Here is a 19,268-nt window from a genome sequence, read left to right as displayed (position 1 = left end):
TCTGACCCTGAGGATGATCTTCCGGCAACTATAGTACGGCCTCCGGTGGTCAAGGATCACCCTCTGAAAAGTGGTAATTCTTCCCGAGAACTGAGCTGGGATCACTCTCCCGACTTAGCCCTGCAGGGAGGACCTGCGGTGGATAGCACTCATCGTTCACTTTTGGAGACCATACACCAGGAGATACTTGCCCACAGAGATGAAACTCGCCAGGATAATCGTAAGGCTCAGGCTGCAATGAGGAAGATGCAGGGAGTGGTAAGGAAGATATCGAAAGTTTGCACCAATACAATGGACAGAGTCTCCAGTCTGGAGGAGCGGGTGGTATCCACTGAGGCAGAGGTAGCAGTGGCTACTAGCAAAGCTAATGCCCAATGCTCCCAGGTTGTGGACCTACAGTGGAAAATGGAGGAGATGGAGAACAGGCTCCGTAGAATAACTTGAGGGTCTTGGGGATCCCGGAGGGGGTGGAAGGATCGGACATTAGGGCCTTTATCCTCAAGCTCTTTGAGCAAGCATTTCCAGAGCTTTCAAGCTGGAATTGGTCTATCGAAATACAACGAGTCCACCGCACCCCCTTCAAGATTCGGTTTAATGCTAAAGAAGGGGATAAGCCCAGAGCAGTACTGATATTTTTTGGCAACTTCATATTGAGGCAGTCCATTGCAGAAAAGGCCAGACCAGATGCTAGGAGGAGCGGCAAAGGGTTTTCCTTCTTTGTCTGCCCTGATTACTGCCATGCGACTGTGGAGCGAAGATGGCGATTGAGGGAAATGATTAAACCGTTTCAGGAGAAGAGGATTCAAGCCTATCTTATAAATCCGGCTCAGTTAAAAGTGATCAACGAAGGGAGGACTCTCTTTTTCTCGTCTGAAATTAAAGCGAAGGAGTATCTGGTCTCGTTGGGCAAGAAGGTGGATTGAACAAGGAACTCAATGTTCTAGGAAAAGACAAGGAAAGAACAAAGAAAAAGACAGTGAAGAAACAATAAAAGAAATTACTGAAAGAGAAATTCCAGATGAAAGATTGAGAGAGATTCCACCTGAAATAACACATTTAGATGGGCAGGTGCCAGATACAGAGAGGAAAAGATTACTGCGGAAGACCCCCGAGGAGGTGTAGGGAACTCCAACATCCAGATAGAAGTAGGGACAAGTAGTCAGCAGGAAGATTGCGTGTCGGAGATACGAGGAGGGACAGAAGTAGGGAAAACAAAAGAAGTGGTGGAAAAAGAAGCTGTTGAGAGTAAAAAGCAAGTGGAAACAGAGTCAGAGGAAAGCGAAGGTGAAGTACCTGAAGGTTGAGTTCTAAGAAAGAGAGCTTGGAGAACTGAAAATAATGATAAAGGAAGTAAATTGGAAAGAGCAGCAAAAGACGACATTTGGTCGAATAAAATAAAAAGATTGAGATATCGACTGACACGAGTAAATTCGCCAAGGGCTGAACCGGTGAATGAAGTGACGAGTCAGGAGAAATTAAAAGACGAAGAAACCATAGTAATTAAAGAAAGCAAAAGAATAAGAAAACCCAACCAGAAGTATAAGTCACCAGAATGGACATATGTGGCCCTGCCTGAAGTGAAAGAATATTGGAGAAGAAGCGGAGTTCAGGACATTCTGTATTCAGATCATGAAGGAAAAGTGAAAGATGATGAGATGCCAAACTGAATGAGACAAGAAAGCTGCTAATGGAAAGACAATAAAATATGGAAAAGACAAAAACTGGTAGAACCAAGTAGGTGCTTAGAGCCTTGGGTTAGAAAAACTAGTTGTGAAGTAGAAGAGGCTAAGTCAAAAGACACAGTCCATTTTAACAAAAATGGCAAACACAGATAGTAGAAAAGGTAGATGTATATTTTTGAGAAGATGGTGTAAAATGTGTTGTTGTTGTACAGGATTACTAATGCTTCTGTGGAGCATACTTGCTCTCCTGATCTCATTTAAGGTTACTATAGATACCATTGAAGGATATAGTGAAAACAAAACTAATATAGAAAAGATTCAAAAGGTAGTTCCAACTAGAATAGACAAAAACTATTTACATAAAGACAGGTCTATAACCGATTTTTCTAATAATGTCTTTTCGAAATTGTTGTATGAATATGTACAGACAATGGACGTAAGGGACTGCTATGTTTGTATGCAGTTACCTGCCTCTGTATCAGAGGGAGTGACTTATCACCACCTTCCAATAACTTATGGCATAACATGTAGTGTAATAGCTAGTTTATTTTACCAAACAGGGAAATTAGAGTATTATTTTTCAGATGTAGATAACATATTTGCACAAGTACCGTCAATTAACAAGCTAAACAAGGTAAAACCTGCAAAGGTATTAGGTGAATTTTTCTTAGAGACTGAAGAACTAACATTAGAATATATATTTAAAAACAATTTGACTTGCAGTTTAAAGAAAGAGGAAAAGACATTTTTAGATATGTTTAAGAAAGGAGATTGAAAATGCAAAGAAAGGCATCTGAAGGAAAGGTGGAAAAGACAGTCTGGGATGTAGAAATGGAAAAACACTTGAAAGGTGAAGCTAGTCCAACTATGGCTTTAGATTGGCCTCAGAAAGGGAAATTGTGTATTAGAAGGAATCAAACTGCATATGATAATTATTTTGTAGGTAATAGTGAGTGCCATGATACATACCGAATCATGGGTGGATGGGGATTTAAAGGTGGGAAAGATCCAGTTTTTCCTGGGTTATATTTCATTTGCGGGAACAGGGCATATTATCATTTGCCAGACCATTGGTATGGCACATGTTATCTAGGCCTGGTTTTCCCGAAGAGTTTTCATATGGAAAGAGGAGAAGATGGTGTACATAGTTTAGGTAGTTATTTAGCACGTAGTAAGAGAGAATCTTGGTCAGAAATTGTGGGTGACATCTTTGGAGCATTGATACCAGCAGTGGGAATATCTCTGAATGCAAACAAAATTAGAAGGCTTTCAACAGTAGTGGATCGCTTGTCAACAAGCACCGCTGGAGGATTTTTATTGGTAAACACTGAAATGGTTGCCATGCGTGCCATGGTAATGCAAAATCGACTTGCCCTTGATATATTATTGGCAAAAGAGGGTGGAGTCTGTGGAATGCTGAGAGTTCAACATTGTTGTACTTACATTCCAGATGAAAGTAAAGATTTGAAAATTTATATTAAAAATATAACTGAACTGTATGACGAAATTGCACCATTGGAGGTTGAAGGTGTTTGGGAAAAGATTGGAAAGAAAATATCAGCTATTAAAGATTTCTTAGTAAACTTAGGTAGTACCTTTTTAGGTAAAATCTTATTTCCATTAACATGTGTGATTTTCATAGTATTAATAATAAGATTAGGGTGTATCTGTCGTAAAAAGAATAAAAGTCAGAAAAAGTTAAAAAGAGAACATTTAAGGAGAAAAGAAAAGAAACGAGAGAGAATTTGAAGAAATAAAATTAGAGAAAGTTAAGGAGAGTGTGTATAAGTCAGCGAAAAGAGAAGAGACAGGTGAAACTGAGTAATTAATAAAAGCAAGAAATCACTTTGAAACTCCATAAAAGAAATACAAAATGTTGATGGTGTGGTGATATAATCACCAAAGGGGGGATTGATGGAGCGGGTAGTACAAAATTCTGTATACTCCCCCCCCCATTTTTGCATGTTCATACTAATTAGAATAATCTATTAATTGAAATATTATTAATCTGTTTGAGTGATACCTAATCAACCTTACTAATGTATGAATTACACGTGGGATTTGCATTTCGCATGGCTAAAATAGTTTGTAAACTAATATACGTACGCATACTAATACTAGAAAAATTGAATATTGCATGATATATGTTGCTTTTGTGATGTAAGTTGCACCAGATGACATCATTGGGTGAATATAAAACGCTTTAAATGTCGCCATTATGCTAGATAATTACATACACATAGGGGAATTAGTGAGGGTTAAACATTTTATTCATGATTTCCATGTTTTAATTACTTTTTGTGTTTGTTTCTCTTAAGTTGACCGATTGGGCCTATGACAAAATGGCCGACCAACGTACAGGACGAGACAGCTATGATTCCACGAGGTTTCAGATCAAGTGCGCATGTCCCAGGCTCCTGAACAAGTGGCCTCAGGATGACCTACACTGCCTGTACCCGAACAAGGTCGCGACTGGACTTTTGCCAAGAGCTTTAACAATGGACAATTTTGACAACCGGATGGATCATGTCTGACGGTGTGACATCATAGACTTTGGGAAACCGAAACGGACGATCTTAACCAACCAATCAGAAGTGCCTAAAACTGACTTTCGTTACATTTTGTCATTAATTTTATTATAAAAAGATGGTAGAATAGTGAGTTGCGTGGACCTTTTCCTTTTTCCTGACGTTATGCTGATGGAGAGGACGGTGACACTGCAGGACAGCTGTTTCCCTGAATCTTTGACAGACTAAATTGCTGCCCAATTTCCTGATGAACTGAGGACTCTCGAACTGATGGGAATTGATTGATGCGTACACGCTTATGGTCCAGACCCAATCTTTGGGACTGTAGCATGTTGTATGACGACTTGATTGACTTAGAGGACGACTGATAGCCAGATTAGGTAAATATGGTGTTCTGTGGTTTGATTAACGATTTATTAAAATTTTCAATTAATTAGATAAACAATATTATTGATTAACAAGCAAATGTGTTGGGTTATTATTGAAAGGGAATAGATTAAATTAAGAATGAAAATTGAAAAGGATTAAAATCACTTTTCCAACTCAACTAATTTGATCTATCGACCAAATGGAAGGAATATCTCGAGGTTCAGGTTTTAAGATGTGCTGGACTAAGGATATTTAGTGTATGGTTATGTAAATAAATTTCTTTAGGTCATAAGGTATTCCTTTCATGTCAGCGTTTGGAACACTCATCTCACCCGTAAGAGCAGATCAATGAAGTATGAGTGTTGGTGTTATGGGCCCCACCAATGAATGTATTGAGTGAATGTGTTAGTATGATATTTGGTCTGTGACGAAGGGAAGATTTGAAATTTCGCGATGCAACAGCAACACCACACCACAGGGAGTAAGAATGCAGCCCTCTGGTCTCAGACTCTAAAGCCCCTTCTCCGCAGCAGGTCCATGTGAGAGTGCAGGAAGATGGCAGCCTTGTGTGACCCCCGGCCCCACTCTGGGCTGAGTCATCAGGATTAGGACCATGGTAGCCATAAGGGAGCAGAAATCAATAGAGTTGAGATGCGAGAGATGGAGTTGTACTGCATGGGGCCCCATGTAGAGAATGCAACCATTTACTGCCCATAACCAGGAGCATACATTGACATAGGCCAAGCAAGTCCAACTCAACATTGCATCCTTCAAAACGTAAGTAAATTGAGTATCAATTTTCCAATCAATTTTCCAATTTTCAAAACATAGGTAAACTCAGTGCCAGGTGATGAAGAGTAGCATTTACTATTTGCAGTGCTTAGACTCAGCAGGAGTATGATATGAAACGGCTCAGCATTTTATCCTCCCAAATAGGTGAACTGAGATGCAATTTTCCAATATTCTATACTTAGATAATTTGAGAACAAGGTGAGAGTAAGAGTAACATCTGTATCATGCAGCTTTTCGATTTGGCAGAAGATTGATATTGAGCACTATGTTAAAACAACATCATGTAACATTATGCAGCAGTGACATGAGATAGACCCCTGTACGCTTCGTTACCAGGGAGGAAGGGACAAGTAGGCAACATGGGCACAGGATGTTGGTGGCCTCGGGACACAAAGGAAGTTGGTGGCCTCTGTGTGCCCAGTTGTTCATCCCGAATCATCACCAGGCGGAGAAAGACACCCATCACGGGTAACCTTGTGTTCCCCATCACACTGTTACCTTGTGTCCATTATTATCTCTACTGCCATTCCAAGTGCTAAGCATCAGCGCCTCTTCCGGACAAGAGTACAGTAGAGTCCTTTGGCAGTCTGAGAAAAGAAGGATGGCAGCCATTGGACAGCGCAGGGTTCAGTCCAGTGCTGAATAGCAACCCCCAGTAGAGAGCAGGAGGAGCAAGGATTGAACCCCCTCTCTCCCGTCTCAGGGCAGAGGCAGAGCACCATATCAAAGATCCAAATAAATGGCAGACATTCTGCTGTGCATCCGCAGTTCCACACTCCAGGAGGGACATGGTCGGAGCTTCAGAGACCAGTAGCAGGGTCCAGGTCCTCAGCATGCCTGGGCACTCAGGGGTAGTTTCTTAAAATGGATGCTCTGTATTCTAGAGACAGACCTTAAATCAGTCCCTTACTTTCCTGATACTAGAGTTATGTAATTACTGATCTCGGTGTATGGATGTTTGGTTAAAATGTTTTCTCCCATACATTTTGTAGAGTCTCTATTCTATATCTCAATGTATATACATAAAATGGAGCAGATTGCACTAAGGACAAAGATGAAAAATGCTATTTAAAGGCTCTTCATGGAGCCATCCAACTGATAAACTGGCGACTCAGAACTCTACTTAAAAAAGCAAGCCTTTCAAAATATGGAATCATTTGAGCTAATATCAGTCCACCAGAAATAATTACTCACATGCCTGTACTCAGCTATATAGCTGTTCCCAAGATACATATTATCATATCACAAAACAATGTCAGTCAATCAGCATTACTTTTACAGTGCATTTTGGAAAAGACCCAGAGTTGTACCTTTTTCAAAACGAGGTTTGTAAGCCACTGCTGCTCATGCTCTATTTGAATTAGTCACTACCGCAGTGGGCATTATCAACGAGGTAATTGAATTCCGATCAAAGTTCAACAAATACACTGCTATATGAACCATTAAAAATACAGACACTTGAAATAATAAAATTAGGGGAAAATGAACTTATGCACAAGTTACATATTGCTCAGTTTGGTGTTGCAAATGAATGAGAACAATTATGGTGCAATTCCAATGCCATTAGAAACAAAATGCAATTAACATTACCAATAATGCACCGCAAACGTGTCTTTAAATGATCTTCCAATTGCTCTGTGGTGCTGACTTCTCCCTTCCCTGTAATAAATGAAACAATGAGAGCTTTACATAGGCATTTTAATCAAGATTTCAGCATTCCCTTTAACTCACATTTTCGAAGTCACTTTGCTGTGCTGCCCTGCATCACAGGGAAAGGGCAAGAATGCACTATATTTAAGGCATACTGCCAATTCCTGTCCTTTCCCCCTGCACTGAGGCACAATCGGGTGCCTAGAGCCAATGCAGGCACCCTTTCACAAGGGTCACCTGTGCTGTCGGCAGGATTGTTTTTGTGCAGGAAGGTGCACCTTACGGCACAAAAACAATATTGAGAGGCTTTTCCCTATTCCTATGTGTGCTGAAGAGTGCAGAACAGATAGAAAGAGGAAACAAAGCAGGAGAAATAAAGACTTTTCTCCAATTACGCCTCTCTTGGGAAGGCATATTTTTTAGCACATTCCAAGGTTTATCAGGTTTGGTAAACCTGTGTATGTGTCGAAAACCATGGGAGAAACATCGGAACACCCACCGCAAAGACCATGGAACACCTCCCTTGTGCTGAGTAACGCTGCGCTGTAATTTGCACTGTGTTTTGTTCCATATTTTTTAAGCCACTCAAAGCCACACAAAGTGGCTTTGTGTGACTTCAAATAAATGACTCAGAGGTTTGCATCATGCATGTACAATGTTGCATAGTGCAAGCATGATGTAAAGGACTAATAATATGTCCCAAATTATTTTGGGGCATATTTATGAAAGGGGTTACGTTGTGCTTGCACCACGCAATGTGGTGCAAGCGCGATGCAAGCCCAAAATGTGCAAATTGCTGAGTTGCATTATCCTGCCTGGGAAACGCGTTCCATGGGCATTGCGTGGGTGTTTCCATGCACCTCTCTCATGGTGTTTGATGCATTCCAAGATTTACTAAAGGTGGTAGATTTGGGTTTGCACCAAAAATATGTTTTCTCAGGGGAGGCGTAACGAGGAAAATACCTTTTTTTCTCCTCATTATTTCCTCTTTCTATGTGTGCTGCATTCTGAAAGAGGAATATGCCTCTCAGGAGTAGTTTTTTTTTTGCATGAAGGTGGCCTTTATTGCACAAAAACAATCCTGTGTGCAACAATGGCACCCTTGCACAATGGTGAAAGAGTGCCTGCATTGGCGCTAGGCAGCCAAAACATCACCAGTGCAGTTACAAAGGCAGGAATGCACCATATTCTTTTAAATACTGAGAATTCCTGCCCTTAGTCAGTCACGCAGAGCAGAGCAGCGCAGCAAGGTGACGTGGCTTTTTAAATAAAAATAAATATGTCCCTTAATGTACAAATTATCAAAAATCATAACAATCAAAATCATAACAATTTGAAAGCAATTTTCAAATCAATTAAAATCTAACCTGTGATCATTTATCAAGAGAGTTTCTTTATCATTTGGTTAAATGGGCCCTAATTTTCTAACGAAAATAACATTTAGTCGCAGCTGAAATTGCCACAATCTGAATTTGTGTGTTACTCAGAGCCTGTTTGCGAATAAACGCACAGAAACCTACCAGAACCTTTATAAGCTTGATGCACTGTCAGTCATAACATGATTCCTCAAGCATATTCCTATAGCCTAATCCCAGTGTTCGTGTAACCAATTATATTAATAAAGCAAACTTTTGGGAATGAAAGGTTCTCATTTGATCATTACTTGTTAAGAAGCTCTGGTCCTATTTTAGAATCTGTTTTTGAGTTTGGTGGACAGGGTACTCCACCACGTTTGTGTCCAGTGATTTTTCAGTCCGCTAGCGAACCATCATGTTTTTGAAGGTGGAGCCTCTTCTGGCTTCGCTTGTGGAAATCTTAGATGGATGGCCCTATGGACAAAGGGCTGGTTGGCATTCTTAACATTATTTTGGGATTCCCAAAGAGGGCAAAAAACACACACTGGAAGAAAACCTCCAGGGTGTCAGGGTCATTTAAAAAAATATATATTTTGCAAACCCCCATTGCTGAATGGACACACTAAGCATGGCAACCGCACTGCAAATCACAGCTAGATGGGCTTCAGAGGAGCTGTCGTGGTAGCAGATGCTCTGAAGACACAGGCAATTCTTGGCAATGTCCTTAAAAGGGAATCAACTATTTTAAAATAATGGCTATTGATTTTTATTGGAACATTAACAAAAAGAAATAGGAAAAATGGTAGAATAAACATTTTGATTAAGAGATAATGGAAACAAAGTCTATCTATTCAGCAACTCTTTTAATCTCTTTACCAAGGCACTTTGAAATATGTTCTGAAGCAGTCTTATAATTTGGCTAGGAAACACAAATTTGGTCAAAATAAAAAATAAAGTCTCCCAATTCATTAATTCAAAAGCCTTCTGGGCATCAATCATCAATATAGCCACTTTTAAGTCATTATTAGAAATTAAATCGTTAGCCTAAACCAAGTAATTTGTGTTAGCAGCCATTGATCTGGATGGTAAAAGCCATTCTGATCCTTATGAATAATTTCTTGCTCGAATTAAATCATTTGTGATGTCAATACTTTAGTCAATAATTTATCATTGGAATTCAAAAGACTTATTCATTGATAAGAATTAATATTAAAAATGGGCTTATCTTTCTTAAGAGCACTCACTACAGCTGAATCCTTAACCCCTTCTGTGCTTGCGTCGGCCAATGGCTGACGCAAGCACTACCTCCCTGGTGCGGCGCACGTCCATTGGCCGTCACCAGGGAGGCCCCCATTTAAATCTCCGGTGCAAAGCACAGGAGATTGTTGTTTTTTTATTTCCCCCGGGGGAGACACGGAAGGTTTTTAAGCTTCAGGGTTAATGTGATCCATCAAGCGATTCTTTTTTTGTATGTTTTTATATGTCTTTCTATGATATCTTTTGTATCTATATTGTATATCCAGTATGCTATTTTCTAGGCAGGTTTTATTATTTCATGATTATATATTTTATAATTGAATAAAGATTGTTCATCACCTGAAGCATTTTCAATATTATACACAATGAAGCGATAGTTGTTGCTTTTTTATCTTATGCAACTAACAACCATTGACAAAGTTATCCCCTTTGGTGCTTGTGTCGGCCAAGGGCCGACGCAAGCACTACCTCCCTTGTGCGGCGCACGTCCATTGGCTGTCACCAGGGAGGCCCCCATCGAAAGATTTTTTTTTTCCTTTCCCCGGGGGGTACACGGAAGGCTTTCCGCGTCCCCCGTCCCCTCCCCCGCCGTTCTGGGAATAATTAACCAACTTCAAATGCACGGAAAAAGCGCAAATCCATTTTTAGTGTTCAGCGCTAAATAACATTTCTTCCATAGCATGTCATTCCCTTAGCTACAAAGTCTTGTGTGCCCCAATTGCATATTCTGCTTTTCAGTTCCACTTACTCTTTTAAAGGGGCCATCAGCCCGCAATGTAGGAATTTCATCCTTTTACATCCCTTACTCTCCACGCACAGGGAATTCCTTTCTTTTCCCAGGGGGCAAGCAGGTCAGGCTCCCACACAATAAGTTGTGGGCTCCTTGCGTGGTATCCTGGAGTTGGAGTTATTGTGTGGGAGCCTGACCTGCTTGCCCTCTGGGAAAATGTTATTTAGAGCTGAACACTAAAAATGGATTTGCGCTTTTCTCCGTGCATTTGAAGTTGGTTAATTATTCCCTTGCGCACTCTGCAAAAGAATACGGTCTGCGTTTTTAAATCAATCACGGCGGTAATTCGAAAATCAGAGAGCTTTCCCGTGTTCAAGGCTCTGGCGAGCAGAAACGTTGGGAGTGAGCCTCATTGTTCTGTGATGTTCCACGAATTAAATGAATTTAAAAATGACACAACCAGTGATGGTTCACCTCTTTTGATGTGAAAGGATTATTACCTGGTGTTTATATTCAGGAAGCCCCGCTCCTGGAGCACTGGCTGCCCTGTCAAGGCCGTGGACTCATTGCATGGCATCGTGGAGTTTTTTTCACAGCACGACCCGCTTCAGGAGTCATGGGCGCTCTGTGGCGGTGCGTTCAAGGTATGGCAGGGTCAAGCCGTTATTCATTCGCCTTCGTTTACCCGGTAGGGGCTTCCTCGCGCACTCCCAGAAAGGAAAACAGCTTTGCCAATAATCGTATATTTCAATTCCTTTAATTTCAGCATGCCAGTTGCCAAAAGAACTTAACGCGTTTCAGTCTCTACGGAGACCTTGATCACGAGACTAGCATTGGCTCAAAGGTTTTCAGTGTGTTTTAAACTCACATACAACAAATTATGGTGACATCACTTCCTGAGGCGGTGCTGCTAGGCATTCTGGTAATTGTAGTACTTAACACAATTTATAAGTTTGTAGTCTGAATTGATTGAATTGTATCATTGCAACTGGCATGCTGAAATTAAAGGAATTTAAATATCCGATTATTGGCAAAGCTGTTTTCCTTTCTGGGAGTGCGCGAGGAAGCCCGTACCGGGTAAACGAAGGCGCATATATATATATATATACATATATACATATATATATATATATTCACTGAAAAAACCAGAGGTTTCACACATGTTATAGTTAGCTGGAAATTTTACGGATAAAAAACCAATGAAATTCTCCCGTTATATTTACTGTAGGCAACTATAACTCACGCGACCGCAATCCTCTGCTGATGCTAATACTGTATTTAGACACTTATTTGCCCATGTCTTCTTCCATTAAATTTTAGCTATACATATATTACAAATATTTTTTTTTCATAAAGACACATATGTCATCAGCACAGGATTACGGTCGCGTGAGTTATAGTTGCCTACAGTAACTATAACGGGGGAATTTCATTGGTTTTTTATCCGTAAAATTTCCAGCTAACTATAACATGTGTGAAACCTCTGGTTTTTTCAGTGAATTTGCAAGGTTTTTTAAATGCTAATTCCTAACTATAACGTGTGTGAAACCCATGGTTTTTTCAGTGAATTTGTACGGTTTTTTAAATGCAAATTTTTTTTTGACATTTTTTTGTAAACCTATGTATAAAATAATGCATTATGGAAAGGTTTTTTTTTTTTAATGCTTTTTTTTCCGTGCGCGTACGGTAAGCTGGCGGTACGCGCTCCGTGCGTCATAAGTACGGTGCGCGTACGTAATAGGATACGCGTACCGTAAGCTGACGCTACGTGCTCAGCACGTCATAAGTACACCACGCCAACGTGATACGTGCGTGACGTACGCGTACACGCGGAAGCAACGTCGCGGTTACGCAGGGGCGTGTAATGCGCATGCGCGAGTGCATCTTACGTACGCGCTCCGTAAGCGCTCCGTAAGCATCACGTTTGCGCATGCGTACTTTTTTACGAGCGCGTACCGTGAGCTTACGGAGCGCGCACGGTAGGTCATGTGATCCACAAAGAACACTTTTCATTGGTTGAAATTACTTTCATTTCCAGAAACTTCTCACACCACACCCATTCCCCTCATTACTGCTAGAAAGAACATTTTTCATTGGTTGAAAGTACTTTCAGTTCCAGAAACTTCCCACACCACACCCATTCCCCTCATTACTGCTTGAAAGAACACTTTTCATTGGTTGAAAGTACTTTCAGTTCCAGAAACTTCCCACACCCCACCCATTCCCCTCATTACTGCTTGAGATCCCTTAGGAGAAGGAGCTGGATTGACATTGGGATACAATGGCAGAACAGCAGAGCTCTTCTGAGAGTGAGGCCAGCAGCACCACCATGATCCAGAGAAGGAGGAAACAAAAGACTTCTTTTGTATGGGAGTATTTTTCTTTTCCAGAGGGGGAGAAAAAGGTGAATGCTCAATTGGTCACTTGCATACTTTGTGGCCGTGTTTTATCTAGAGGAAATCCAAGGAAGAAATATTCCTTTGGAAATCACTCTATGAAAAGACACCTGCAGGATAGACATCCCAGGACCTTTGCTCGACATACTGGAGAAAACTCTTCAGTAAGTCACCAGAGCCCAACCTCAGATGCTCAGCCGAGTACATCATCGGCAGCTCAGCTGAGCCCTTCCTCTGAGGTGGGAGCATCACCTTCTTCTTTTCCTGTGGACATTAACCCTCGATTTGGGAGGGTTGAAATGAGGTGTACAAGATGTGGTGGTCTTATTGTTTATGGGGAGATCAGTCTTCCCCTTATTAACAATAAGATAGACCAGCATGTTTGTAGACGCTTATAATATTCCCATTCTTTCTTTCCTCTATCCCTGTATTAACCCAATGGCTCTTATAAGAGCCAACCTTACCTCAGAATTTTTTTTTTTTTAAGCTTTCCTTTTTGCAAATTTTTTTTTGCCGTGCGCGCACGGTACGCGTAATTCCGCGAATTTCACGGAATTTCGCAGATTACACCGTGCGCGTACGCTACGCGCATACGGCGATTTTTCGAAAAAAAGAAAAATTCATTTTTGCCCTTGAGGGTCCTTCTGGGACCCCCTGACCAAGGCTAGGGGGTCAGGAACTGTCGAGCCTGCCCCCTTTTCACATTATCCACCTTTTTTATTCACCCCCCTGACAGTGCGAGTGAGAAAATGGCGGCCGCCGCTTCCTGGTTTCGACCGATTCGAATGTTTACTAAGATCTAACAGCCAATCAGAATCGCGCTCGCGCACGCCACCGTACGCGCACGGTAAGCGCACCGTAAGCTGCCACAGATATATATATTGATTTAAATGCTATTTTCTCAGGATCTACTGAACAGATTTACACCAAACCTACAAAAGGCACTTCCTTGACCTGAGGACTACCTCTCTGCCAAATTTCAAGTAATTCTGTTCAGCCGTTCGGGCTGTAGCTGTGTCTAAAGGTCCTATGGAAAAATGCATGGGGAAAACGCGTTTTGGGACCCCCCTTTTATCTCAGCCCCCGCTTGACGAATCCCCCCGAGACTTTCAGGGTAGGAGCGGAGCGTAGCGCCCCACCTATTTTGAAAAATTCGCAAGGATTCGTCGACCGGCGCCAAAGTTATTCAAAATAGAATGTTGCGGATTTCCTATGGAAACGTGGTCCTAACTATAACTACCTACTGGCGACCGCCAGTAGGTAATATATATATATATATTACATTACATTACATACTGGCAGTTGCCAGTTGGTAGTTATAGTTAGGACCTTGTTTCTATTCAACAGCGTTTTTTCTTTTTTTCCGAATAACTTTGGCGCCGGTAGACAAATCTTCGCATAATTTTCAAAACATTGGTCCCGCTCTGGTCAGCTCCTATCCTGAAAGTTTCGCGGTGATTCGCCAAGCAGGGGCCGAGAAAAAAGGGGGGTCCCAAAACACGTTTTCTCCATGTTATTTCCCATAGGAAACTTTAGACATGACTACAGCCCGAACTGCTGAACGTAATTACACCAAATGTGGCAAACAGGTAGCCCTTGGTTCAGAAAGAGACCTATTTTTTAAATGGTGTAAATCCGTTCAGTACTGAGAAATTCAAAAAATAGAGGTAAAAAAATCAATTTCCCATAGGAAACTTTAGACACGGTTACAGCTGAAACTGCTAAACGGAATTACACCAAATTTGCAAAAAGGTAGTGCTTGGTTCATAAAGTGACCTTTTTTTAAATGGTGTAAATCCGTTTGGTAGTTTGAGATATTAAAGGAAAAAAATCTTGATATATCTGGGCGGGACCTAACTAAACAAGCACGAGTTAGCTCTAATTGGCTGCCAACAATTCAATCCAGGAAGTGTTGGCAGCCATCTTGGTGCAATGCTTTTTAGGTCTCGCCTAGCAACGCAGTGCATGCGCTGCCACTACACAAACACAACTGCACTGCCCTAAACCCTGAAACACTACCCCAGCACGACTCCATACACTGCCCGAACACCACTGTACTGCCCTAAACCTGAAACACTCTCCCCAGCACAACCCCCTACACTGCCCGAACACCACTGCAATGCCCTAAACCCTGAAACACTACCCCCAGCAAGACCCCCAACGCTGCCCAAACACTACTGCACTGCCCTAACCCCTGAAACATCACCTCCAGCAAGACCCCCTACACTGCCCAAACACCACTGCCCTAAACCCTGAAACACCATCCCCAGCACGACCCCCTACACTGCCCGAACACCACTGCTCTACAGAAAACCCTGGAACACCAGTCACAGCATGACCCCATACACTGACCGAACACCACTGCACTGCCCTAAACCCTGAAACACCAGCCCCAGCACGACCCCCTACACTGCCCAAATACCACTACACTGCCCTAAACCCTGAAACACCAGCCAGCACGACCCCCTACACTGCTCGAACACCACTGCACTGCACTAAACCCTGAAACACCAGCCCCACTACAACCCCCTACACTGCCTGTACACCACTGCCCTAAACCCTGAAACACCACCACCAGCACGACCACCTACACTGCCCGAACACCACTGCACTGCCCTCAACCCTGAAACACCACCCCCTGCACGACCCCCTACACTGCCCGAACACCACTGCACTGCCCTAAACCCTGAAACACCACCCCCTGCACGACTTCCTACACTACCCGAACACCACTGCCCTAAACCCTGAAACACCACCCTCCAGCACGACCCCCTACTCTGCCCAAACACCACTGCTCTGCCCTAAACCCTGAAACACCACCCCCAGCACGACTCCCTACTCTTCCCGAACACCACTGCTCTGCCCTAAACCCTAAAACACCCCCCCAGCACGTCCCCCTACACTACCCGAACACCACTGCACTGCCCAAAACCCTGAAACACTAGCCACAGCACGACCCCCTATACTGCCCGAACACCACTGCACTGCCCTAAACCCTGAAACACTAGCCCCAGCATGACCCCCTACACTGCCCGAAAACCACTGCACTGCCCTAAACCCTGAAACACTAGCCCCAGCCCGAACCCCTACACTGCCCGAACACCACTGCACTAAACTAAACCATGAAACACCACCCCCAGCACGACTCCCTACTCTTCCCGAACACCACTGCTCTGCCCTAAACCCTAAAACACCCCCCCAGCACGTCCCCCTACACTACCCGAACACCACTGCACTGCCCAAAACCCTGAAACACTAGCCACAGCACGACCCCCTATACTGCCCGAACACCACTGCACTGCCCTAAACCCTGAAACACTAGCCCCAGCATGACCCCCTACACTGCCCGAAAACCACTGCACTGCCCTAAACCCTGAAACACTAGCCCCAGCCCGAACCCCTACACTGCCCGAACACCACTGCACTAAACTAAACCATGAAACACCAGCCCCAGCACGACCCCCAACACTGCCTGAACACCACTGTACTGCCCTAAACCCTGAAACACCAGCCCCAGCACGACCCCCTACACTGCCCGAACATCACTGCACTGCCCTAAACCCTGAAACACCAGCCCCAGCATGACCCCCTACACTGCCCGAACACCACTGCCCAAAAGCCTGAAACATGACCCCCAGCAAGACCCCCTACATTGCCCGAACACTACTGCACTGCCCTAAACCCTGAAACACCACCCCCAGCTCTAACCCCTACACTACCCGAACATCACTGCTTTGCCCAAAACCCTGAAACACCAGCCTCAGAACGACCCCCTACACTGCCCGAACACCACTGCACTGCCCTAAACCATGAAACACCAGCCACAGCACAACCCCCTACACTGCCCGAACACCACTGCACTGCCCTAAACCCTGAAACACCGCCCACAGAAAGACCCCCTACACTGCCCGAACACCACTGCCCTAAACCCTGAAACACCACCCCCAGCAAGACCACCTGCATTGCCTGAATACTACTGCCCTAAACCCTGAAACACCACCCCCTGCACAACCCCCTACACTGCCCGAACACCCCTGCACTGCCCTAAACCCTGAAACAACACCCCCAGCACGACCTCCTACACTGCCCAACACCACTGCACTGCCTTAAACCCTAAAACACCACCTCCAGCACGACCCCCTACACTGCCCGAACACCACTGCACTGCCCTAAACCCTAAAACACCACCCCCAGCACGACCCCCTACACTGCCCGAGCCCCACTGCACTGCCCTAAACCCTGAAACACCAGCCCCAGCACGGCCCCCTACACTGCCCGAACACCACTGCACTGCCCTAAAATGCCAGCCCCAACACGACCCCCTATGCTTCCCGAACACCAATGCACTGCCCTAAACACTGAAACACCACCCCCAGCACGACCCCCAATGCTGCCCGAACACCACTGTACTACCCTAAATGCGGAAACATCAGCCCAAGCACGACCCCCACGCTGCCCGAACAGCACTGCACTGCCCTAAACCCAGATACACCACCCCCAGCACGGCCCCCTACACTGCCCGAACACCACTGCACTGCCCTCAACCCTGAAACACCACCCCCTGCACGACCCCCTACACTGCCCGAACACCACTGCACTGCCCTAAACCCTGAAACACCACCCCCTGCACGACCCCCTACACTGCCCAAACACCAAAAACTGCCCTAAACCCTGAAACACCACCCCCAGCATGACCCCATACACTGCCCGAACACCACTGCACTGCCCTAAACCCTGAAACACCACCCCCTGCACGACCCCCACACTGGCCGAACACCACTGCACTGCCCTAAACTCTGAAACACCACCCCCAGCACGACCCCCTACACTACCCGAACACCACTGCACTGCCCTAAACCCTAAAACACCACCCCCAGCATGACCCCTACACTACCCCAACAGCACTGCACTACCCTAAACCCTAAATCTTCCCCCAGCACGACCCCCTATACCACCCAAACACCACTGCACTACCCTAAACCCTAAATCTACCCTCAGCACGACCCCTACACTACCCAAACACCACTGCACTACCCTAAACCCTAAAACACTACCCCCAGCACGACCCCCTACACTACACCAACACCACTGCCCTACCCTAAACTCTAAAACACTACCCCAGCATGACCTCCTACACTATCTAAACACCACTGCACAACCTTAAACCCTAAAACACTATCTCCAGCACGACCCCCTACACTACACAAACACCACTGCACAACCTTAAACCCTAAATCTACCCCAAGCATGACCACCTACACTACACAAACTTCACTGCACTACCCTAAACCCTAAAACACTACCCTCAGCACGACCTCTACACTACCCAAACACCACTGCACTACCCTAAACCCTAAAACACTACCCTCAGCACGACCCCTACACTACTCCAACACCACTGCACTACACAAAACCCTAAAACACTACCCCCAGCACGACCCCCTACACTACACAAACACCACTGCACAACCTTAAACCCTAAATCTACCCCAAGCATGACCACCTACACTACACAAACTTCACTGCACTACCCTAAACCCTAAAACACTACCCTCAGCACGACCTCTACACTACCCAAACACCACTGCACTACCCTAAACCCTAAAACACTACCCTCAGCACGACCCCTACACTACTCCAACACCACTGCACTACCCTAAACCCTAGAAAAGTAACCACCACCCCATGCCTAATCCCACTTATCTCTCACTCCTCGTGGTTCCTGTCTCCTCATGGTTCCTGCTTCATTTCGTCTCTGAAGGGCGGTGCACATCGTTTTGAGGAAACGGAACAGCCTCTGTTTCCTTATGACGACGTGGATCATCTACATTTTTTTAGAACTTATAGTCATTTACCATACATACCTTTGCAACAAAATTCGTTGTAAAGGCATGCGTAGTAAATGACCATGCGTTCTAAAAAAATAAGTAGTAATGACTTCGCGATGTACAACGCATGCGTGGTAATGCATTCATTGTAATGGTATCGTGAAGTAAAAAATTTGTTGTAACGGCTGTTTACCGATACAAAGAGAAGATTCTGTGTTATTCAGTGCCCTCGTTACCTTTTCTGTGGGTAGTGGTGCTTTTCACTTCGCTGTCCCGCTGGTGCACACGACTGGGCTCCCCACCTCGTGTGCCTCTGCCCTCAGATCACTGCTTTCGGTTTCTGGAGTGGTAACATAAACAGTTGCTCCCAAAGGCCTAGACTGAACACTTAGGTGAATATCCCCTGCGCCAGCATTCTGCGGAAATTCTTTCCTAGCTCTCCCACATCGACGACGATGTCATAATAGCACGGCTCCGCTCGCCACACCGTATGACGTCATAGGAGACATAAGAGGACGTCGTTGGCGTGCTGTCAGTTCCACCCATTTTTTCCGTGCCACCGTGGTAAACAGGTGGACTGACACATTTTCACTTGTATACATAGTATTCTAAATATATATATATATATATATATATATATATATATATATATATATATTACCTACTGGCGGTCGCCAGTAG

General features: G+C 44.2%; 1 protein-coding gene across 2 annotated transcripts in view; it reads right to left on the bottom strand.

Moving 5' to 3' along the window:
- LOC146802565 (acetylserotonin O-methyltransferase-like) overlaps window positions 1-19,268 on the bottom strand; it is a 689,077-nt gene that overhangs the window by 384,968 nt on the left and 284,841 nt on the right. For both annotated transcript variants that reach the window (XM_085622124.1, XM_085622125.1), the window contains exon 4: window positions 6,962-7,030. In XM_085622124.1, the coding sequence (XP_085478250.1) occupies window positions 6,962-7,030 (69 nt within the window). The remainder of the gene's footprint in view (window positions 1-6,961; window positions 7,031-19,268) is intronic.

Source organism: Triturus cristatus, chromosome 8, assembly GCF_964204655.1.
Source record: "Triturus cristatus chromosome 8, aTriCri1.1, whole genome shotgun sequence".
Classification (NCBI taxonomy): domain Eukaryota; kingdom Metazoa; phylum Chordata; class Amphibia; order Caudata; family Salamandridae; genus Triturus; species Triturus cristatus.
The sequence above is the reverse complement of the archived record's forward strand: the minus strand, read 5'-3'. Positions and strand labels throughout refer to the sequence as shown.